Genomic DNA, 24538 nt, shown 5'->3' with positions numbered 1-24538 from the left:
AGGGCATTCAAGGCATTCACTGCATCATTTCTCACCCATCTGCTCTCTTGGACTTAATGGTCTCCAACAACTCATCATTCTGCAAGATAAAATCAACTCTGTAATTTACATCTCCTCAGATCATTTCTCACCCCAGCTTCAGGACTCCATCATGTCTCCATACCAAATACCCTCCTAACCCCCACTACTTTTCAGATTCTTTTCATGTGTTGTCTTCCCCACTAAACTGTAAACTTCTTGAGGGCAGGGACTGTCTTTCTTTTTATCAGCAGCACTTAGCACAGGACACATAGTAAGTGCTTAAAAAATATTTATTGACTAACTGAAAAGGTATTGGTCTAATTAACCATACTGGAAAGGCAAACTGAATGAAAAATATGTATTGCCCAGTTTTAACATGCAGCTGAGCAGGCATTTTGTCTGTCAATTTTTGTATTTGTGCTGTTTTTTCTGGGCCCTTCAAGGGTGGGAATGGGAATAGGTTCTGTGATTGACCTGGGGCTGTGGGCCTCCCCATGATATAGACAGAGGCTTCCTCAGCCAGAGAGCCATGAAAAGCCAGCGTTAGAGAGTTTTTGCTTAAGTAGGCAGCCACTTGAATCAGGTGAAAGTCAGAGAATGGATACCAAAGATGTGGGAGTTCTAAGCTGAGGTACTAGAGACAGAAGCATGAGTCATTACCATGACAAAGTAGTTTGAGGTGCCAGCAGAACAATTTGGTTTGAGGTTCAGGCTGGTCCAGTTGGGATAGCAGAGAGGATCTGAATTCTGCATAGATTTCAACATGATTTACAGCTTCTTTTGGGCAAATGTGTATGTTTACATATAGGTTCATGAAGCCTTGTCTTCTGAATTAATTCCACTTGGATATGGCTAATAGCAACATCACTTACAGAGGCAACAGCTACCTTCAAGTAGCAGTAAATTGTTCCTGGACTAGTATAGCAGATGAATAATAGTCCTCAATTAAGTAGAAGGGGATTGGGCTATATTGCATTTAGAAATCACATAATTCTTTCAGATTTCAGACTGCCCAATGCTACAAATTCCCAACTCAATGTTAGTAGCATCATGATGATGCTATATGGCCACAAATTGTGGAACATAAAAACCTCAGAAAAGCTTACATTTTATAAATGGTCCAGAGGGAAATGGGAGGACATGTGATGGTGGTAAACATGCTCTACCATATTAACAATAATAACAAAGATTATCAGGACGTCGAAACAGGGTGAGTGGTCATGTAGCAAGAATAATAGATAAAATTTAAAGAGCCACAATGATACATTGGTATCCTGAAATACCAAAAGAACTCAGAATAGGATTCTAGTACATTGGGTATATACGATATGCTGTATTCGTGAGAAAAAAGTGGATAGAATTTAGATGAAACAAAGGAATTATGATCTGTATTGGAAGGAGTAACCACAGAAATGAAACCATAGACTTATTAAAGCACCAAGGACAAAAGTGAAAACTCATATATTATTATTTCCATATTAGTATATTTAATAAATCACAAAGACATGATAAAGTTTGATGAGGTAATATATATGGAATATTTTGAGCTCCTTAAAGAAAGATGCTATAAAAGTACAAAAGCATTGAATTTACTCTTTTTTGAATTTTTTAATTATCAGGGAGGAGAAGCAGTGTTGTACTGTGAAACAAGTAGCATCATAGACATATGTAATGTTGGCAGTAAAGGTGGCATTGTGATCACCTCTAATATGAAAAGCTCAGGGAAAGCTTTGGAATCATTGCTAATGAAATTTAGTCACTAGGTAAATGGACCTGAGCTTTTAAAGAAAGGGAAATTGCCAGGTCATCCTAGATTCTGCTTATAGTCAGTGTGATCTCTCTGCCATAAGCAGCTGCTCCAACCTCCTAGAGAGCTCCAAAGTAAGAATTGCTTCTGGTTTTCAACACGTACCTACCAACCTTTGTCAGCCCATTCCCAATGGGGAGTAAAGATCATATGAGAGGGCAGCTAGTCTCTGATTTTGGATCAAAGTTATATCCCTTCTGTGCTACAGATTTGGACCTGCTCACTTGTATAGGATCCCATGAAGGAGGTCAGCGCCCTCTTGCTTGGTTTGTGTCTTTAGATTTGTTCATTAATTTGCTTACTTAGACTTTGTTTCTCTTTAGTTCCTTTTTATTTGGTTTGGATATATTGGTTTCATTTGTGGCTTGTTTACTCCAACTCTGCCACAATAAAAACAGCTAAAGGTCTTTCACTTTCTTATTCAATGGACAGGCCAACACAGAATTTGTTCTGCTTATGGTGTTCAAGCCCTATGCCCTATTGACATTTTGGCTTTGAACGTGCTCATTTGGATGGGCATTTGACAGATTTTTGTCGTGGACTAAAAAGTCTGGGAAATAAGAATTTATACTATAAAATGGTAAAAAAAAATGCTAAATCTATTCCATTGACCCTTATTTTACAAATCTAATATGATTTTTATTCACTTTTTAAGGCATAGATAAAGATAGTGTGACTAAAGACCTTCACTATTGCCTCATCGTGTCATGAAGATCACCCTAGGTCCTTAAAGATTTTGTGAGTATAGCACAGATGTTGACAGGTTGAAAAGACTATGAATATAAGTTTAGCTATAGACTATATTTTTGTAATCTGAGGATCAGTCTAGCAAAAGTTGAAGATGTATATCATCAGAAGACTGGGCAATAAATTATGAGGTTTTTTGGCTATAGCAATTCATTTACTGAAATGTGGAGGGATTCTGATCTGTGGAAGAAGTACTTATACCAATTAAATCACAGCTCTCTTGAAATATTAAGATATAGAAAATTAGAATAGATAACAAAAGATAAAAATTATTAGCAACAAGACTGGGAATAGATCAGATGCTCTCAAAGAAAATCTCCTGAATAGCATTTAAGTAAACGTGGACAGAATATAAAACGAAACAAAAATGCATCATAGCATTATAGAGCTGGAAAAGTACCTGAGAGTTTATCTGGTTCAAACCTCTTCTTTTTCAGATGAGGAAAATGAAACCATTCCATCTAAATATACAGTGTATAAAGGTTAAAATAAGTTCAGGAGAGGTCAAGACTAGGCTAAATCTTAAATCAAACTAAGTTGTTGTTTCCACTTGGTTGTGCTATTTTAATACGTTTCTTCATCCCTTTTAGCTTTTATTTAATTTTATTTTGGAGGAGAAGGATTGGGGTACCTCCTTTCTATTAAGGACCACACATCCACAGATTAAAAACAATTAAATGCTGCATTTAAGTAAAAAATAATTAAATCCAACAAACAAACATTTATTAAAATACTATGTGCCTTTGCACATAGTGCACATATGCCTATCATGCTAGGTATTGAGAATGCAGAGATAAAAATGAAGCAGTCCCTGCCCTCAAGGGGCTTATAATCTGTTAGAAGAAAACAATATGTACACAGAAAAATAAATACAGATAAGTAAATAAAAAGTGATATAGTTATATAGAAATAATTTTGGGGGGTTTGGGATTGTTATTTTGTTTCAAAAAAAATGTAAACAATTGATTCACCTGCTTTTGCAGTTAAAACTAGAGAATGTAACAGAGGGAAAGTAAGAAAGAGGGGAAGGCGGGAAAGGTGGGAAGAGAAAGAAAAAGACAAATGAGAGGATAAGAGATAAAGTGGCAAAGAGAGAACCACAGAGGGAAAGGGAGAAGCAGAAGTGGAAAGTAGGAAAAGAGATCAAGAGGGAGACATATTCTGAAATTTTATTAGAAGATAAAGTGCTTTTGTTACAATGGGCTTTGGTGGAAATTACTTATTTTCACTGATGTCCTCTTTTTTCCATAACCCTTTATTGATTCTACTCTGAAGAGAATAGCTACAACAGCTTCCCAAAAAAGGACTTACTTTCCAGGATGCCTCAGTGGTGAAATGGTAGTGGCCAATGTGGTATCACTAGATCCAGTCCAGCGGCCAGAAGTAGCCTACCCCTGGTGAAGTTTCATGTAATTATAAAGCCTGATGAGCAGAGCTTCCTTTTTCACACCTGACTTCCCTCCCCTACTGCTCCCTACTTCTGCAGTACATTATCCTATTTGGTTTGGCGGCTACTGACCAACTTCATTGCCAGCAGATATTTATTGATCACCTTTTGTGTACAAGCAGAGTGATTGTCAGTTCTGAATAGGTGCTGTCAGTGCAGTAAGGCTAACCTGAGGTTCAAGTGGGATAATACTAAAAATTAGCCTCTGGTGGACATCGGAGAACCAGGAACAGGTGCAAGGTACAAAGCTGCTGCTGAGATACTTGGGCCAGCTGTCAGAATAGAGGCTAACATAACCAAGGATAGGAATTCAGGTGAATAGGCAAGCTCCCTTTATACCAGAGGTCAGCCTGGGATGAAATCCAGAAGGAAGAATCCAGGTCAACAGCAGAGGAAGACTCTTAGGATAGCCACAATATGAATAAAGAGGAAGCAGATTGTATTAGCACAGAACACTCACAACTTCAATTAAAAAGTTGCAAGATCGGCCAGAAATCAACACGTTACTAGAGAAGGACAGCAAAGCCATAAATAATCACATTGCACTAGAAAGGAAATTCACATATAAGCCAAGGTCAAAATAAAAGTGTGTTAAATTCAGGTCTCAAGAATTATGCAAGATTGAGGGTAGGGAGGATGATTTTTTTCAAAAAAAATAAACCAGAATTCATTTCCTTTTGAAGGGACAAGAACTATCTACTCGCCACATTTATCCAGAATTTAAAGGAGTCAAGTAGACTCTGACCATACTAAGAACCAAAGACAGTGGATATAGAGTATTGGGCCTAGAGTCAAGACCTGAGTTCAAATGTGGCCTCAGACACTTAGTAGCTATGTGAGCTCAGTTTCTTCAACTCTCAAAAATGGAAATAGTTAGTACCTGTCTTCTAAGGCTTTTGTGAAGACCAAATGAGATAGTTGTAAAAGCTGTTAGTACAGTCTCTGGAACATAGTTGGTGCTATATAAATGCTTATTCCCTTCCTTAAGCTCTCTGGATATATGAAGAAGCTTAGCTCATTAACCTCACTATGTCCTGAATCATTCTGCCAGTCCTAGCGTTTTAATTTAAAATTAGGTAGGGTCCTCTCCTACTTTATTGCCTTCATCCATTTTTGTGCAGTACACTTTAATGAAGATTCTCTGTAATTTTGAACTTTGAGTTTTCTTAAATGACCATATCTGGAAGTGGATATCTACCAAATAAAACATTCTTTTCTATTTTATAAAACAATAATCTTTCATACTTTCTCTGGGATGGAATCACTTTCTATTTCTGTATGACTTTGACATCAGTTTCATGGTGAGGGAAAAAAAGAATGCTAATAGTGAAATCCCTAAATTATATAGGCAAGGTGATTGTGTGAAAACTTGTGGGCAAGGCTGTGCCAACCCCATAGTAATCTAAATTGAGCTTTGAGATTGACCAATTGTGTGGGGCAGCTGGGTGGTGCAGTAGGTAGAGCACTGGCTCTGAAGTCAGGAGGACCTGAGTTCAAATCCTGCCTGAGACCGAACACTTGACACTTACTTAGCTGTGTGACCCTGGGCAAGTCACTTAACCTCAATTGCCTAAAAATGAAAAAGAAAAAAAAAAGGAGATTGACCAATTGATTAGAACCACCCACTTGGGGCTCCTAAGCTATGTTCATTTCTGGTATAAGTGGAACTATGTTTTTATGTTTTGTCATAGATATATGTATGTTTGTACATATATATTCATACCTTTTGTCTTCTTTAGCTATTCATTCCTGTTGTAATGAAGACAAGTAAGTACAAATAAAGTCGTGAGATTCCAAAGTTATGCAACTTTGTTATTGCAACACAATTATGCAGGTTTAACAGGTGGTTAACTTTTTAAAATAAATATATTTTAAAATAAAAGAAAATGCCTGACATTTATATAGCACTTGAATGTTTGCAAAATACTTTAGATACATTATCTCATTAGAGCCTTGAAATGAGGCAGATACTATTATTTGCATTTTACAGATGAGGAAAATGAAGCATAGGGAAGTTAAGTGATTGGTGGTCATGTAGTTAGTAAGTCTGTGATACAGCAATCTAATTCAGGTCTTCTTGACTCTAAGCTTAGGACTCTTTTCAGTACCTTGCTGTGTACCATTTTTTGGAAAAATAAGATCCAAGAGACAGAAAGGGATTTCTTAAAGAATTCCAATTTGAATAGGATTTCCCTTTGAACCTTCTTAGATGAGTTAACACTTCCTTTAAAAAAAAATATCGAGAAAAACAAATGCTGCAACTTTGTTGATTATGCTTTTCAGTGTCTGAAATATCTAAAATACCCCCAAAAGGAAATTTTGCTTAATGCCCATTCATTTCTTCATCACTTATTAAGCATCTGCTAAGCACATCGTACAGTGCTTGGTGTTGGGAATACAAAGATCAAATTAGACACATTCCCAGAGCTCAAGGAGCTTATGGTCTGCCAAGAACAATAAGATACCTGTACTTATAATCAAATATTTCCAAAGTTTAAATGTATTCCTTCCACTAAGGACATAGATATATTTTGTACTGTCACTCACATAATGTTCTTCAATATAAGTTAAAACCTCTTTAATTCAGATTAACACCTGTAACACAAGTAACAATACAGGAGGCACTGAAGTTTTTTAGGCTGCAGCCTCTAACAGGTTTAGTTTTGATCTGGGCAGCCAGAAGGACAGGAAGACAGCTTCAGAGGGGTTAAATAAGTTTACTTTATTCTAGTCTAGTCTTCTCAAGAGGGTTGCTGATAATGGGAGCACCAACTCCAAAGCATTCCCTAATCACCCTTCATGCAGGGGCTGGTGAGAAGGGGGGTAGTAACCCCTATATCTTGATGAGGGCCAGTTGAGACAAGTACAGCATTCCAGCTTGTATACTTCCGTAAGTCCCCTCAAGTCTCAGTGGGGGCTGGTTGAGGCAGACACACATGCATTCCTCTATGCATTACCCAAATCCCAAGTCCCCGCTCACTGAGTGGTCTCTTGATTTATAGAGAAGCACACAAAGAAGGCAATTTGTCAGCAGTAGTCTCACAAGTTTACATTAACTCATTATTATATCTCACTGCGCAGTTGCAGTGGATATTTACAATTCAAGCACAAATGTTTATATTATTTATCATCATATAATGCTGCAAAAGCATAGTGGAGACGTTCATAAGCCATGAATGTGAGAAATAGTATCTAACACCTGGGAACTAGAGATTGTTATGGCCATGGATCCTGGGAACTAAACCCTAAGAAAGAATAACATAAATTAACTTTACACACACTAAAATTCACCTTACATACAACCCGTAAGAAGGGGTCTTGTGAAAGGGACCTAAGATAGATTGAATGGGAAAAGTATCTGTTTCAATGAGTCCTGCTAATCAAGGGCCCTTTGATAAGATTTTACCTCATTCAGTTAGGAAAAACTCCTACTGGGAGCCTCGCCTCCTTTAGATAGATATAGATATATACATATAAATATAAATATAATCATTGTTTAGTCATTTTTATATAGTAGCTGTTGTTCAGTTGTGCCAATTTTTTTGTGACCCCATGGACCATAGTACATGAAGTTTTCTTGGCAAGGATACTAGAGTGGTTTGCCATTTCCTTCTCCAGTGGATTAAGGCAAAAAGAGGTTAAATGACTTGCCTAGGCTCATACAGCTAGTAAGTGTCTGAGGCTGGATTTGAACTCAGGTCTTCTTGACTCAAGGCCTAGCATTCTATCCACTGAACCATCTAGTTGCCATATGTGTATATGTGTTTATATGTGTGCATGTATTACATACATATATACAAGTATTCATATATACACATGTATTTTATTAAATATTTCCCAATTACATGTCAAAATATCTTAACATTTAAAAAAATTTTAAGTTCCAAATTCTCTTCCTTTCCACCCTTCCCTCACCCCTTGAGAAGGCAAGCAATATGATATCAATTTTACATGTGAAATCATGCAAAACCTTTCTGTATGAACCATATTGAAAAAGAAAATACACACAATCCTCCCCCCAGCCCCCAAGAAATGTAAAGTTTTTGAAAAGTATGTTTCAGTCTGCACTCACTATTCATCAGTTTCCTCTCTCTGGAGGTAGATGGCATTTTTTTGTCATTAGTCCTTTGGAATTGGCTTGGATTATTGTCTTGTTCAAAGCATTGCTGAAGATAGTAAGTCTGATAGCTAAGTCACAGTTGATTATCATTACAATGTTATTGTTATTGTGAACAATGTTCTCCTGGCTCTGCTCATTTCACTTTGTATCAGTTCATATAGATCTTCCCAGGTTTTTCTGAAACCATCCTGCTCAGCATTTATTGTAGCACAATAGTATCCCATCACAGTCATATATTACAGCTTGTTCAGCCATTCCCCAATTGATGGGCATCCCCTCAATTTCCAAATCTTTACTACCTCAAAAAGAGCTGGTATAAATATTTTTATGTTTCCCCTTTTCTTTGATCTCTGTGGGATACAGACCTAGGAGTCATATGCTGGGTCAGAGAGTATGAACAGTTTTATAGCCCTTTGGGCATAGTTTCACATTGTTCTCCCCTTTTCTTTGATCTCTGTGGGATACAGACCTAGGAGTCATATGCTGGGTCAGAGAGTATGAACAGTTTTATAGCCCTTTGGGCATAGTTTCACATTGTTCTCCAGAATGGTTAGACCAGTTCACAACTCTACCAACAGTGTTAATGTCTCAACTTTTTCACATCACCTCCAGCATTTGTTGTTTTCTTTTTCTGTCATGTTATCCATTCTGTAGGCACAAGGTGGTATCTCAGAATTGTTTTAATTTGCATTTCTCTAATCAGTAGTGACTTAGAGCGTTTTTTCATGTGACTATTGAAAGCTTTGATTTTTTTCCTCTGAAAACTACCATCTGAGGCCAGATTTGAACTCAGGTCCTCCTGACTCCAGGCTCTATTCACTGTGCCATGTAGCTGTCCCTGTTAGTGGTGGGTTTTAACCATTTTTTTTTCCTGGAGAGTTTTTTTTTTTAGTATAATCTGGTTATTCAGCACATCAGTGTCCCTTTGCCTCTCTGTGCCCATCATTTGAAGATTTTGCATAGCATCTTTTCTTTTCTTTTGGGGGGGAGAGAGGCAATTGGGATTAAGTGACTTGCCCAGGGTCATACTAGTAAGTATCAAGTGTCTGGTCTGAGACTGGATTTAAACTCAGGTTCTCCTGACTCCAGGGCCAGTGCTCTATCCACTGTGCCACCTACCTGCCCTATAGTATCTTAATACTATGGGAAATTACATATCAGGGCTATGATGTTAAATTAGATCTGTATACTACAGCAATTTGCATGGAGGCTCTTTCTGTGAATTCTAGAAATGTAAAGTGAGGAAACTTGACCAGTTTCTCCCACCATTTGAATTCCCACATTTAGTGGCAAAGACTTCTCCACAAATGAGTAATTCAGCATCCATACCAAGAAAAGAAAAAGAGAAAACCCATGCATGAGATTTTTGTGTCCAAATGTGATTTATTAAATTTATTGAAGAATATTCTTCATAATCAACCAAGGCCTTAGGAGGACAAGATTCAGGAAGGATGATTTGATTCACCAAGTTTGTATTCAAATTGGAGAGGTGATTTGCCATTCCAAAAATGGCATCCAAGCTTTTCCCTTTGGTACAAAGTCTCTCATCAGATATGTGCTTCCTTGATTTTCAGAAATCCCCAGGTGGTGATATTTGGGGAAATAAGGTATTATTAATACCTTCAGCCTTAGAAGCATGCATTTGTGCATACATAAATGTGTTAGTTATGACACTTGTATTAACACTAGCCTTACAGGGTTCTTATGAGGAAATTATTTTGTAACTTATTAAGCGCTAAATAAATGTGAATCAATTTTATTATAAATTACTTCTGATAAAGAAAATTATCTAGAAGGAATGAGTACAGAATTTGTAGTCAGTGGACCTGGGTTCAATTGTAGCTTTGCTACTTAATTCCATGTGATCTTGGAGAAATCATTTAACATCTTTGGGCCAGAGTCTATCAAATGAGGGAGTTGCCCTAAATGATATGTAAGGAGTCTTCTAGTTCTAAATCTATGATCCTATGACTGCTACTGTGTTAGGCATATTTTGAGGTACTGTACTTGAAGGTAATAAAACTATGTTTCTTACAAATCCATTCTTAAATTTAGATGTTTATAATTCAGATAGGCTTCCTCCTTCTCCTTCATTTGGTTCAAGTCAGTATGGTTTTACAGTTTAAATTCTGAACAATGCTCCTATGTCCATTCTATAGTCCCCCTCATCCACCAGCTTTCTATTATGTAGGGTAAAAATATCCTTGACCCAATTTCATTAGGCTGTCTTTTTAAATGGCCTCTCAAAACTCAGTCATTTTGATTACTGACAATCCCAGGTCTTCTCTAAAGTTTTCCTCTTTAATTATAAGGCCCTTACCTGATTGTTGTTGTTGTTCAGTCATTCAGTCATGTATGACTTTTCTTTTCTTTTCTTTTCTTTTTGGGTTAGGCAGTGGGGTTAAGTGACTTGCCCAGGGTCACATAACTAGCTAAGTGGTATGTGTCTGAGGCTGGATTTGAACTCAGGTCCTCCTGACCCTAGACTCTATTCACTGTGCTACATAGCTGTCCCCATGTCTGACTTTTCTTGATCCCTTGGACCATAGCACACCAGGCCCTTCTGTCGTCCATTATGTCTTGTCTGTCCAAGTACATCTTCATTGCTTCCATGACACTATCTATCCATCTCATCCTCTACCATTCCCTTTTCCTTTGGCCTTCAATCTTTCCCAACATCAGGGTCTTTTCCAGTGAATCCCATCTTCTCCAATGTAGCCAGAGTATTTAAGCTTCAGCTTTCTTTTAAATATTGACTGATTTGATCTCCTTGCTGTCCAAGGGACTTTCAAAAGTCTTCTTAGCACCATAATTCAAAAGCATTAATTCTGTAGTGCTCAGCTTTCCTTATAGTCCAACTCTCATAGCCATACATTGCTACTGGAAAAAAAAAACATAGCTTTGAGTATACTGACCTTTGTTGACAAAATGATGTCTCTACTTTTTAGTATGCTATCCAAATTTGCCATAGCTTTTCTTCCAAAGAAGAAGCATCTTTTCATTTCATGGCTGCATTTACTGTCTGCAGTGATCTTTAAGCCCAAGAATATAAAATCTGATACTTCTTCCATTTCTTCTCCCTCCGTTTGTCAGAAAGTGATGGTGACAGTTGCCAAAATCTTAGTTTTTTGATGTTAAACTTTAAGCCAGCTTTTACAATCTCCTTTTTCATCCTCATCAAGAGATTTCTTAATTCCTCTTGACTTCTTAATACAGATCCAAGTAATGCTGAGCTTTAAGGAAGGAGTATTGTATTGCAATTTTTTATAGATAGTGGAATGTTTGTTGTCATCACTTTATATGTAAGTCTACAAGTTTAGGGCCCAAGAAGGTATTCTCTTTTTTTTTTTCCTTAAGTACTTTGTCTGCAACTAGGGTATGGTCATTTGTCATCTCTTTCATAATGCTTTTCCTGCTGCCACCTCAACTTCATGTGATTTATCCCTCACCTGATCCTTTGTCACTTTATACTTCTAGTAAACATTTCTATTCTAATGTGAATAATATTTATCTGAATACTTGTCTTATTTCCCTGACTGGGAAATATGTGTTACTTGAGATCAAGGATCTTTTTTAAAAAAAATTTTTTTTTTAGGCAGTTGGGGTTAAGTGACTTGCCCAGGGTCACACAACTAATAAGTGTCAAGTGTTTGGTCTGTGGCCAGATTTGAACTCGGGTCCTTCTGACTTCAGGGCTGGTGCTCTATCCACTGTGCCACCTTGATGCCCCCTCAAGGACCTTTTTTAAAAAATCTTGTTATATCTCTGGAACATAGTGCCATTGCACATAGTAAGGGCTCAGTACAAATTGAATGTTGAATATTGAAATATTTGTGGTGATTTTTTTTAATTGCTTGTAGCAACTCCGCTCTAACATCCAGCAAATGGAGAAGCTTTGTTTGAAAGTCCATAAGGATGACAGAGGAGTTCTGAAAAGAATGGTGGACCCTGTTAAAGAAGCAGCTTCAGGTGCAATCGCAGAATTTCTCCAACTTCACTTGCAATCTGCAGAAGAACTTAAAAATCAGTTTAATGATGATGGAACCTCACTTCACTCTCCTTTGACAAGATCAATGACTGTAGGAGGTATGTATTATGCTAAATATCATTGTAGATCCTGTCAGTAGCAAATTTGATTGAAGGAACTGAGCATATTAAGACTAGAGAAGAGAAGACTCAGGAAAGACAATAGCTTTCTTTAAGTATTTGGAAGAAGGATTAGACTCCCCCAAAGGAAAGAAACAAGAGCAGTGAGTGGAAGGTGCAGAGACCAGTATGGGCTTTAACTGAAGGAAAACTTCCTAAGAATTGGAACTAATCCAAGAGTGAAATTGGCTGCCTTGAAAGGTGGGTGGGCTGTCTCTCTCTCTGGAGGTCTTCTTGCAGACAGGACAATCGCTTGTTAGCAGTCCCCACTATAAAGCAGAGATTCCTTTCCTGTATATATTAGACTAGATGGCGTCTGAGGTCCATTCCAAGTCTCAGATTCTGTGATTCTGTGAATACCTTAGTGTCTGTTTATGAATTGCTGATGTTTATATAATATTGAAAGTCACCTCCTGTTTCATCTGTCTCAATTCCAGGCCCCTTCTTCTATCCAGCTTTCTTTTGTGGCTAGTAATTAGCCTTTTGCCCAGAAGAAAATTCCCAAAGTCCTTCTCCTGAAATTCCCCCCACTTTCTCTCAACCAGGCTGTTCATTTTCATACTTGCATTAACTGTCATACTTGCATTTAACTATTGCTTTCCCCCATATTGACATGGAAATCAAATTGTTATTGTAAGAAATAAATAGGGCTTCACTGTGTTTTATTTTCTAATTCATATTTTATGAAAAATAATTGTATTTTCAAATGTTCTGAAATCCTCCCACTCTGTAACTGTTCAGTAGTGGCATTTATGGAGAAAAGCAGTTCTAGCACTGAAAGGTAATCACAAAATCGTGGATGCAGATTGCTGTCTAACTGTGCTTAGTGGACGTTCGCACCCCACTCTTTTGGTTACAACTATTGCTGTCATGTGGGTTAGGCTTTATTCTGTTGTCCTGTGATGGCAAAAAAGCTGAATTTCTTTGCATACATAGAGAATAATTCTTCTTCAGTTCCTTGATCAGGAGGCAAGCTTATATACCCAGACAATGTGATGTTTGAGACTGTAGAAATATCAGTTATGTAGACCAGGCCAAATGATTAAGTAATATGGAAGAAGCCAGGATAACTAAGTTGTGGGAATAGCAGGTAGCAGCTATGGTCATTAGGTCTAGGGACTACATCAGTCTCTCTGGAATTCTGAGGCTACCTATAGGCAATAGGTAGAGGAACTTATAGGTTGGCCAACTGTAGTTGCAGAGCTGTTTGGGAATGAGGGAGAATGGAGCCCCAGTGAGACCTCTTCATGTCGTTCAGTCATATTGAGTCATATCCAACTCTTCATGACCCATTTAAAGTTTTCTTGGCAAAGATACTGGAGTGGTTTGCCATTTCTTTCTCCATCTCATTTTTCAGGAAACTGGGAGGGTTAAATGACTTGTCCAGAGTAAGATGGCTAGTAAGTGTATGAGACCAAATTTGAACTCGGGAAGATGAATCTTCCTGATTCCAGGCCCAGCACTCTATCTACAGGGGAGCAATAATATTCTTAGTGTCTTTTGCAATCAGGTGGATTTTTGTGTGTGACTATTTTCTTCTGTGTTATATGTGTCCCTGGGAGAGTCTTGTGTTCCAGACCATCCTGTAATCCACACAAGGTCTTAGATACAGCAAAAATGAAATAGTTTAGGTAATAATGAGCTCTTCCTCATTCTCTTGAATGTCACTTTATTAAAGGCTTCATCATGGACCTTTCACTCTGTTTCTCCCTACCTCAAATCTCCACTTCCTCTCATCCTTAACCCTAGAGGAGTCTGATAGAGGCAATACACAGACTTTATGAATAGCAGCAGAAACAGTATGGAGGAGATCATGAAAATTCCTGCATGGTCTCCAGCTGCAGTGGCTTTGGCTGCTAAAGCCACCAGTGTTTCTCCTCTTACATTCCAGAGCCAGTAGAAATAGAAACTATTAAGTCAGTGTGAGCTTCCTAGCTTTGTTCCTGTGTTTTGACAAATTGGAGATGGGTAGAAGAGGCTTCTTGAGTTGGAAAGTTCCCTTGCCAGTGATTACCAACATTTTAAGGCCAAGATCCTGCTTAGGTTTGGCATCCTTACAGAAAGCAGTGGCTTCATTTTGGATATTTAATAATTATGATGAGAGACACATGACGTGATGGACAGAGGGCCAGTTTTTGAGTAAAGATGACCTGGATTCAAGTCCTACTTCTGACTCATATTAGTTGTGTGACTTTGGGCCATCTGAGACTTCGAGTTGCACAACAGTTACCAGTCTGTCTTGTTAGGGGGAATTTCTTACCAGGAAGTTTCCTGTACCAATTAAATCACAGATGCAGACCAATAACAATAACATCAAAAAGACTTTGACTCAGTTCCTCCCTCATGGTTTATATACAAACTACAGATGTATAAAATAAATACCAGAAGAGTAAGATCACTAGAATATTGGATGTCCACATGGTAAATGGTTCTCTCTATTTAAAATATGCCAACATCATAATAATGTCAAAGCTCGTCTAAAATATGTCATTTTTTAGTGAGGTAATTTATGTCTACTATGGTTCTGACAAGTCTTAAATGTATTTTTTTCTCTGCTAAATCAAAGTAAGTATGGCTTCCAAATTAAAGGAGTAGAACCAAAGCATCTTATTAGCTACTCGAATAACATCAAGCTTATGTGAGCTACTGAAAAATTTAAAAACTGCTTCCATTCTTGGATTCTTTCTCCATTAACATCAAAATGTCTTTTGGACTAAAATGTAAAATTCTTAATATATGCCAAAGAAATATAGAGACTGAAGGCTTTTAGTTTGAATTTGGAGGTTACAGCGAACCAGTGGATGAAAGCGATACATACAAATACCTTAATCTCCTCCCAGCATGACACACTGAGAATAAAAATACAAAAAGAAGTCTGTGGTTGAATGCATTAAGACACTTAATGACATTCTGAATTTAAAGCTCAATAGGAAGAACATATTTAAAGCAATTAATACCTACACAATACCTACCTTAATGTAAACTTTCAGAATGGTAAAATGGACCATATGAGATTTGAAAAATACCCTAACCAAAAACCATGCAATGTTACCCAAACATAGTGCCCATCACCCTGAGACAGCTACAGAAACACTGCATCCTCCACACCAAATAGGAGGAAGAGGATTGATAAGTATCCTTAAAGCACAGGTAAAAGAGATAAAAATATACAGAAATACTTTAAGAATAAGTAGACATCACATCAAATGATATGAAGGGCTGATAATAGATACGCAACATTGAATTTGTCAGCTATAACACGGGAGCCTGTGAAACCACTAAGATCCGAGAGTATACCAGAAAGTTGCTCTTCCATAAGTGATATTTGGATGAATTCAGGTAACAGAGAATCATTAAAGGAATGGCTAAGTCATGAGGATTTGTTTGTAGAAATGGGATAATGCTGGTAATTTTAGACCATTATTTTTTAAAATATAGTTTTATTGACATCTTTTGTTTTTGTATCATCTAGTTCAACATGCAGCCCTCCCTTAGGCCACATGCAGCCCACAACATTCCTGAGTTTGGCCCGAATGAAATTAAAATGTAGTTCTTATCTGATTTAATGTGTTGATATATTAATTAAAAATATCTCTATAAACTAGTGGTTTTCTAAATCAAAAATGTGGCCCATATCATTCTTCTTTTCCAGTCCATTCCTAGAGCTATACTGGGGCTTTCAATGAGCCTCATTAAGAGTTTACATTGTAATACTTCTATTCAGCTACAAGAATCTTATCATCAATTTGTGCAAATGTCCTTAGAACATTAGATTTTAAAAAAATAGAATAATAACTTGTCCCCAGAACTTTTTCTATAATGGGCTCCATTAAAAAGGATGAGAACAAGGTGATGATAGCCAACAATCATAGTTCCATAGAGTTTACAACTCGCTTTACATAAGTTGTCTTATTTTATCTTCACAATAACCCTTTGAGGTATATGGGGTATTATTCAAAAATTCTCAGATGAGGGAACTGAGAATCAGAGAGAAAAGTGACTTGTCCATGGTTACATAGTTAGTAAGTGTCATGGAAGAGTCTCAGATCCAGGTCTTTCTGCCACTGAGCCCAGGGAACTTTACATTATGCCATTATTGCTTATTTTAGAGCAGGGGAATGAGACTATTGCTTACATACATCAATTAATTTTTCCAGTTAAGAGCCATTTTGGCTAGAAGGAGGCAGTGTTATTAATTTTCTAAAAAGGGATCGAATAAGGACCTAGAGGAATAGTTGACAGTGCACTTCTCATGGGTGGGTTTCATGAGAACATCTGTTTACCTGAGAGACTGAAAGAGAAGGCAAACTCAGAACCAAGAAGAGTGTGTGCGCCCCTGGGATGGCAGATATTGAGGGGCAGACTGATGTGCAAGAGAACTCTAAAGTTGTGTTGCTGCAGACAGCTCAGCAGTCGCCCAGGTTAGTGGAAAGTGTGCTAGATTTGGAGTAAAGAGACCTGGATTCAAATATCGGCTCAGAAACTTAACTAGCAATGTCCTTAGAAAAAAGCTGTTAGGGTAAGTCACATAACTTTTCTTTGGCTTGGTTTCCTCACATGGAAAATGGACATTAAAATAGTTTGACTATTTAGCTTTCAGGATTGTTGTAAAGAGAGTGTTTTGCAAACCTTAAAACATTGTAGAAATATGACATCATTGTCATTATTTTCAGAGTTGGCAATATGAAGCAAACCATAACCTATGCATTTGATCATTTGGTAGGCAGAAAATAGAGAGATAGTAGAGAAAGATAGAAAGAAAGGCCAGGGAAAGGATTAAGACTAGACCAGACCATCCTTGTCCCATTGAGGTCTCTGTTTTTGGTGTATTAGTGGTGGTAGTGGTCACCTGGTCCTATAGTGCAGGCAAAAGGACTTTCATGTTGACTAGAGAAGAGGGAAATGAAATTCTTCCTGATTGAACTCAAAGGGATATCCTTCCTAAGACTGCCCTATTAGCAGGAGGGGCTCAATTCTGAAATCATCTTTGGAGAGAGACCACAACATATGAAAACCAAGAGGAAGTAGCTTTTGGACTAGAAAGGGCAACAAAAATGGCTAATAAGTTGATAGTCAGGATAAGTAAGGAGATAGTGTGAGAGTACCTAACTACCTTTGAAGAACTGAAATCGTCTGGCCGAGATTAACCATACTTGGATACTTGAAAAAACTGGAAGAGTGATATCTGAAAGACTTTCAAGAATGGACTCGAGGAGGGGACTTTCTGGGAGCCAAGATGGTGGAGTAGGAAGTAAGTCACTGCCACCCTCCATTACTGATCTCTAAAAATGCAGAAAATATAGCCCAAGGAAAAACCCTGGAACAGCTGAGCCAGCAGAAAGATGGGTGCAGCAGTCTTGTAGCTCAGGAAACTTGGGGGATTAACAGGAAAGGTCCCTCTCACTCTGGTGGAAGGGGAGTAGTACAAGATAGGAGGTGTTCCAACAAGCCAGTGGCAAGCCCCACGTCAGCATACCAGGGGAGGATCCTGAGCCCTAGGGTGGTAGAGCAGGCAAGCACCAACACCAGGATGCCCCAATGCCTTATCCCAGGCAGGAGAACCAGTACACGCCAGCAGCCAAACCTCCATGTGCTTCAGCACAATTCCTGGAAGCAAAACTCCAGGCAAGCAAGCAGCCTCCAACAGCCAACCTTTCTGGTGCTTCAGAGCAGCTCAGGGGAGCAGGTACCCTCTAGGGACCAGACCCCCACCCCTACCCTGACAGTTGTTGACTCCAGTTAAGCTGCCAGACCCCTACAGCCTCCAGCTGCCAGCATCTCAAGCCCCAGCTCACAAAGCCAGTGACCAGGTCCCTGGACCCCAGCATAAGAAGCTTGGGTCAGTGCCCTTGTGCTCCAGCAGGAGAGTTCAACTTTAAAAGCTAGGAAATACGCAAACACTATGAGCAAAAAGCAGAAACAGACAGTGACCATAGATTCTTTCTATGGGGACAGGGAAGATCACAACACAAATTCAGAAGAGGATAACATTGTTAATATATCCACATCCAAAACCTCAAATGAGAATATGAACTGGTTTCAAGCCCAAAACTCCTTCTTGGAAGAACTGAAGAAAGATTTTAAAAGTCAAATAAGAGAGGTATAAGAAAAATTAAGAAAAGAAATGAGAGTTATGCAAGAGAGAATTAATAGCTTTGAAAAGGAAGGACAAAAGATGACTGTAGAAGACAACTCCTGGGACAGCTAGGTGGTGCAGTGGATAGAGCACTGGCCCTGGAGTCAGGAGGACCTGATTTGAAGTCTGGCCTCAGACACATAACACTTAACTAGCTGTGTGACCCTGGGCAAGTTATTTAACCCCAATTGCATCATCAAAAAAAAAAAAGAAGAAAGAAAACGAAAAGAACTCCTTAAAAAGTAGAATTGGTCAAATGGAAAAGGAGGCACAAAACTCAAATGAAGAGAAGAACTCTTTCAAAAGTAAAAAGAGCCAAATGGAAAAGGAGGTACAAAATCTAATTGAGGAAAACAATTTATTAAAAATTAGAAGTGGGCAAGTAGAAGCTAATGATTCTATGAACAGGAAGAATCAGTCAAACAAAATCAAAATAGAAAAAAATGTAAAATACCTCATTGGAAAAACAACAGAAGTGGGAAATAGATCCAGGAGAGATAACTTAAAAATCATTGGTCTTCCTAAAAGCTGTGATGAAAAAAAGAGCCTGGACAGCATCATCCACGAAATCATCAAGGAAAGTTGCTCTGATGCTCTAGAACCGGATGGTAAAATAATCACCAAAAGAATCCACTGATCATCTCCTGAAAGAGATCCCAAATTGAAAATGCCAAAGAATATTGTAGCCAAATTCCAAAATTTTCAGGTCAAAGAGAAAATACTGCAAGCAGCCAGAAAGAAACAATTTAAATATCATGGAACCACAGTCAGGATTATGCAGGACCTTGCAGCTTCTACATTGAAAGATCAGAGGGCTTTGAATTTGATATTCTGTAAGGCAAAGGAGCTTGGACTATAACCAAGGATCATCTACCCAGCGAAACTGAGCATAATCTTTCAGGGGAGGAAATGGACATTCAGTGAAATGGGGACTTCCAAACCTTCCTAATGAAAAGACCAGAGCTCAACAGAAAATTTGATTTTCAAATACAAGACTCAAGAGAGGCATAAAAAGGTAAACAGAAAAGAAAAAAACAAACAATCTTGTTATTCAGTAAGGGTAAACTGTTTACATCCCTACAAGGGAAGATGATATTTGTAACTCTTGAGAACTGTATCTTTATTACTACATTTAAAAGGGATGCGTATACATAGACAGAAGGTGTGGGTATATGTTGACTTTGATGTGATGATAAAAAATCTAATTAATTGGTGGAAAGAGATTGTATTGGGAGGAGAAGAAGAAAGGAGGAGGCAGAAAAGGGTAAATTACATGACTTGAAGAGGCACAAAGATCTATTACAGTAGAGGAAAAGAAAGGAGGGAGATGAGCATTGTTTGGACCTTACTGTCATCAGATTTGGCTCAAAGAGGGAATAATATAATGCTAGATATAGAAATCTAACTTACTGTATAGGAAGTAGGAAAGGAAAGGGGAAAGAAAATGATGGGGTGGACAGAAGCAGAAGGAAGTAGTAAAAGAAAGGGGGAAGAAAAGGGAGGGGGTGATAGAAAGGAGGGCAGTTTGAGAGAGGTGGTGTTCAAAAGCAAAACTGCAGTGAGGAGGAAAAGGGAGAAAGTAAAGAGAAAAACATAGAGGGAAGATAGGTTGGAGAGAGACACAGATAGTAATCATAACTATAAATGTGAATGGGATGAACTCTCCCATAAAACAGAAGTGAATAGCAGAGTGGATTAAAAACCATAATGCTACAATATGTTGTTTACAATAAACACATTTGAAGCAGAGGGATACACACAGAGTAAAGGTAAAAGGCTGGAGCAGAATATGTTATGCTACAGCTGAAATAAAAATAGCAGGGCTAACAATTCTCATCTCAGACAAAGCAAAACAAAAATAGATCTAAGTAAAAGAAATAAAGAAGGAAACTACATCCTGCTAAAAGGTACCATAGACAATGAAGTAATATTACTGAACATATATACACCAAGTGGTATAGCATCCAGATTCTTAGAGGAGAAGTTAAGGCAGTTGCAGGAAGAAATAGCCAAGAAAACTATATTAGTAGGGGACCTCAACCTCCTCCTCTCAGAACCAGATAAAATCTAACCACAAAATAAACAAGAAAGAAGTTAAGGAGGTGAATAGAATTTTGGAAAAGTTAGATATGGTAGACCTCTGGAGAAAAGTGAATTGAGGATAGAAAGGAATATACCTTTTGCTCTATGGTACATGGCACCCACACAAAAATTGACCATGTATCAGTGCATAAAAACATCACAATCCAGTGAAGAAAGGCAGAAATATTAAATGCATGCTTTTCAGATCACGATGTAATAACAATTACATGTAACAAAGGGCCATGGAAAGATAGACTAAAAATTAATTGGATACTAAATAATCTAATCCTAAAGAATGAGTGGATCAAATGACAAATCATAGAAACAGTCAATAACTTTATCTAAGAGAATGACAATAATGAGACAACATATTAAAACTTATGGGATGCAGCAGAAGTGGTTCTTAGAGGAAGTTAAATGCTTACATGAATAAAATTGAGAAAGAGGAGATCGTTGCATTGGGCACACAACTAAAAAAAGATAGAAAAAGAACAAATTAAAAATCCCCAATTAAATACCAAATTAGTAATTCTGAAAACCAAAGGAGAGATTAATAAAATTGAAATTAAGAAAACTACTAAACTAATAAATAAAACTAAGAGCTAGTTTTATGAAAAATCCAATAAAATAGATACACCTTGGGTTAATTTGATTTAAAAAAAAAAGAAAGAAGAAAACCAAATTACCAGTATCAGAAATGAAAAGGGTGAATTCACCACTGATGATGAGGAATTAGAACAATAATTAGGAGCTATTTATTTTGCCCAACTGTATGCCAATAAATTTGACAATCTTAGTGAAATGGATGAATACTGACAGAAGATTAGCAGAAGAGGAAATAAAATGCTTAATCCCATTTCAGAAAAAGAAATTGAACAAACTATCAGTGAACTCCCTAAGAAAAAGTCTTCAGGGCCAGATGGATTTACAAGTGAATTCTATTAAACATGTAAAGAACAATTAATTCCAATACTATATGCCAAGAAGGAGTCCTACCAAATTCTTTTTATGATATAAATATGGTGCTGATACCTAAACCAGGAAGAGTCAAACCAGAGAAAGAAAATTATAAACCAATTTTCTTAAAGAATGTAGATGAAAAATTGTGAATAAAATATTAGCAAAGAGATAACATGAACTTATCTTGAGGATAATACACTATGACCAGGTAAGATTTATACCAGGAATGCAAGGCTATTTCAATATCAGGAAAACCATCAGCATAATTGACCATATCAACAACAAAACTAACAGAAATCATATGATTACCTCAGTAGCTTTTGACAAAAATACAACACCTATTCCCATTAAAAACATAAGGGGGCATAGGAATAAATGGAGTCTTCCTTAAAAATGATAGGTAGCACTTATCTAACACCATCAGCAAACTTTATACATAATGGGGAAAAGCTAGAAGCATTTCCAGTAAGATTAGGAGTGAAACAAGGATGTCCATTATCACCATTGTTATTCGGTATTGTACTAGAAATGTTAGGTTTAGCAATAAGAGAACAAAAAGAAATTGAAGTAATTAGAATAAGCAAAGAAGAAACAAAGCTATCACTCTTTGCAGATGATATGATGGTATACTTAGAGAATCCTAGACAGTTAAGTAAAAAATTACTTGAAATCATAAACAAATTTAGCAAAGTTGCAGGATATAAAATGAACCCACAGAAATCATCAGCATTTCTATATATTACCAACAAAGCCCAACAGCAAGAGCTAGAATGAGAAATTCGTTTTAAAATCACTGTGGACATTATAACATATTTGGGAATCTACCTGCCCAAACAAACCCAGGAACTATATGAAAACCATTACAAAACACTTTTCACACAGATAAAATCACATCTAAATAATTGGAAAAATATCAGTTGCTCATGGATAGGCTAATATAATAAAAATGACAATTCTTCCTAAATTAAATTATAATAAGTACCATACCAATCAGACTACCAAAAATGTCTTATAGAGCTAGAGAAAATAATGACAAAATTCATCTAGAAGAACAAAAGGGAATTAATGAAAAGAAGTACAAGGTAAGGTAGCCTAGCCTTACCAGATTTTAAATTGTATTATAAAGCAGCAATCATCAAAACTACTTGGTACTAGCTAACAAGTGGTAGATCAGTGGAATAGGTTAGGCATTCATAACAGAATAGTCAGTGACTTTAGCCATCTACTGTTTGATAAATCCAAAGACTACAGCTTCTGGGATAAGAATTCACTATTTAACAAAAACTGCTGGGAAAACTGGAAAATAGTATGGCAGAAACTAGGCAGAGACCAACATCTTATACCCTATACCAAAATAAACTCAAAATGGGTACATGATTTAGATATGAAGGCTGATACTGTAAGCAAACCTGAAGAGCAAGGAATAGTTTAACTGTCAGATCTGTGGAGAAGAGAAGAACTTATGACCAAACAAGAGATAGAGAACATTATGAAATACAAAATGGATGAATTTGATTACATTAAATCGAAAAGTTTTTGCACAAAGCCAATGCAACCAAGATTAGAAGGGAAGCAGAAAGCTAGGAAACAATTTTTACAGCCAGTGTCTCTGAAAAAGGCCTCATTTGTAAAATATATAGAGAACTGAGTCAAATTTATAAGAATACAAGTCATTCCCCAACTGATAGATGGTCAAAGGATATGAACAGGCAGTTTTCAGATGAAGAAATTAAAGTTATCTATAGTCATATGAAAAAATGCTCTAAATCACTATTGATTAGAGAAATGCAAATCAAAACAACTGAGGCACCATATCATACCTATCAGATTGGCTAACATGACAAAACAGGGAAATGATAAATGTTGGAGAAGTTGTAGGAAAATTGGAACACCAATGCATTGTTGGTGGAGTTGTGAATGGATCTAACCATTCTGGAGAGCAATTTGGAACTATGCCCAAAGGACTGTAAAACTGTGCATACCCTTTGACCCAGCAATACCACTTTTAGGTCTGTATCCCGAAGAGATCATAAAAAAGGGAAAAGAACTTACATGTACAAAAATATTTATAGCAGTTCTTTTTGTGGTGGACAAAAATTAGAAATTGAGGGGGTGCCCATCGATTGGGGAATGGCTGAACAAGTTGTGGTATATCGATGTAATGGATTACTGTTGTGCTATAAGAAATGATGAGCAGCCAGACTTCAGAAAAACCTGGAAAGACTTATATGGTCTGATGCTGACTGAAGTGAGCAGAACCAGAAGAACAGTGTACATAGTGTACAGTGGCAGATTTTCTTTCCTACCATTTAGTCACAGGGTAGGCTGTGTTAACAGCCCATTCGATTATTTCTTATATATCTTTATACTTTCTGGGTCCTGCCTAGATATGTGAACTGCCAGCTTCTGTACATTGTACACAGCCACGTTTGAGATGACCAACTTTGACAGACTCAACTCTTCTCAGCAGTGCAAGGGTATAAGACAGCTCCAAAAGACTCATGTTGGAAAATGCTATCCACATCCAGAGAAAGAACTGTGAAGTCTGAATGCAGATCAAAGCATACTATTTGATCTCTTTTTTATTTTGTTTCTTCTTTCTCATGGTTCCTCCCATTGGTTCTAGTATTTCTTTACAACATGAGAAATGTGAAAATATGTTTAATATGAATGTATATGTAGAACCTATATCAGATTGCATGCTGTCTTGGGGAGGGAGGTGAGAAGGGAAGGGGAGAAGATTTAAAATTCAAAATCTTATGGAAGTGAATGTTGAAAACTAAAAATAAACAAATGAATTTTAAAAAAAAAGAATGGACTCTGCATAGGACTGGCGAAAGACAAATCTTTCACTCAACAAAAGAGGGGAAAAAAGAGGCATAGCCAAAATGCCTGGGAAATTCTAGGACATCATTAAAATTCTAGGATTTTATTAAAGATATGGTCGGTGAACATCTAAAAATCCAGGAACCATCTTACTCTAAAATTCTGTGATTCTTCAAGTTCCTGATGTAGAATATGGCTGACCAGCAAGTTCCTGGCAATGAGTAAATCAGGCTGAGAAGCCTTTCT

General features: G+C 37.3%; 1 protein-coding gene across 9 annotated transcripts in view; it reads left to right on the top strand.

Annotated features, from left to right (window-relative positions):
- The window catches only part of STX17 (syntaxin 17), a 102298-nt gene that overhangs the window by 49290 nt on the left and 28470 nt on the right, over positions 1-24538 (top strand). For all 9 annotated transcript variants that reach the window (XM_020995513.2, XM_020995517.2, XM_020995512.2 and 6 more), the window contains one exon: positions 12003-12228. In XM_020995513.2, the coding sequence (XP_020851172.1) occupies positions 12003-12228 (226 nt within the window). The remainder of the gene's footprint in view (positions 1-12002; positions 12229-24538) is intronic.

This window comes from Phascolarctos cinereus, unplaced genomic scaffold (genome assembly GCF_003287225.1).
Source record: "Phascolarctos cinereus isolate Bilbo 61053 unplaced genomic scaffold, phaCin_HiC Scaffold_4;HRSCAF=312, whole genome shotgun sequence".
Taxonomy (NCBI): domain Eukaryota; kingdom Metazoa; phylum Chordata; class Mammalia; order Diprotodontia; family Phascolarctidae; genus Phascolarctos; species Phascolarctos cinereus.
Note: the sequence above shows the minus strand (reverse complement) of the source record. Positions and strands in the feature narration are given on the sequence as shown.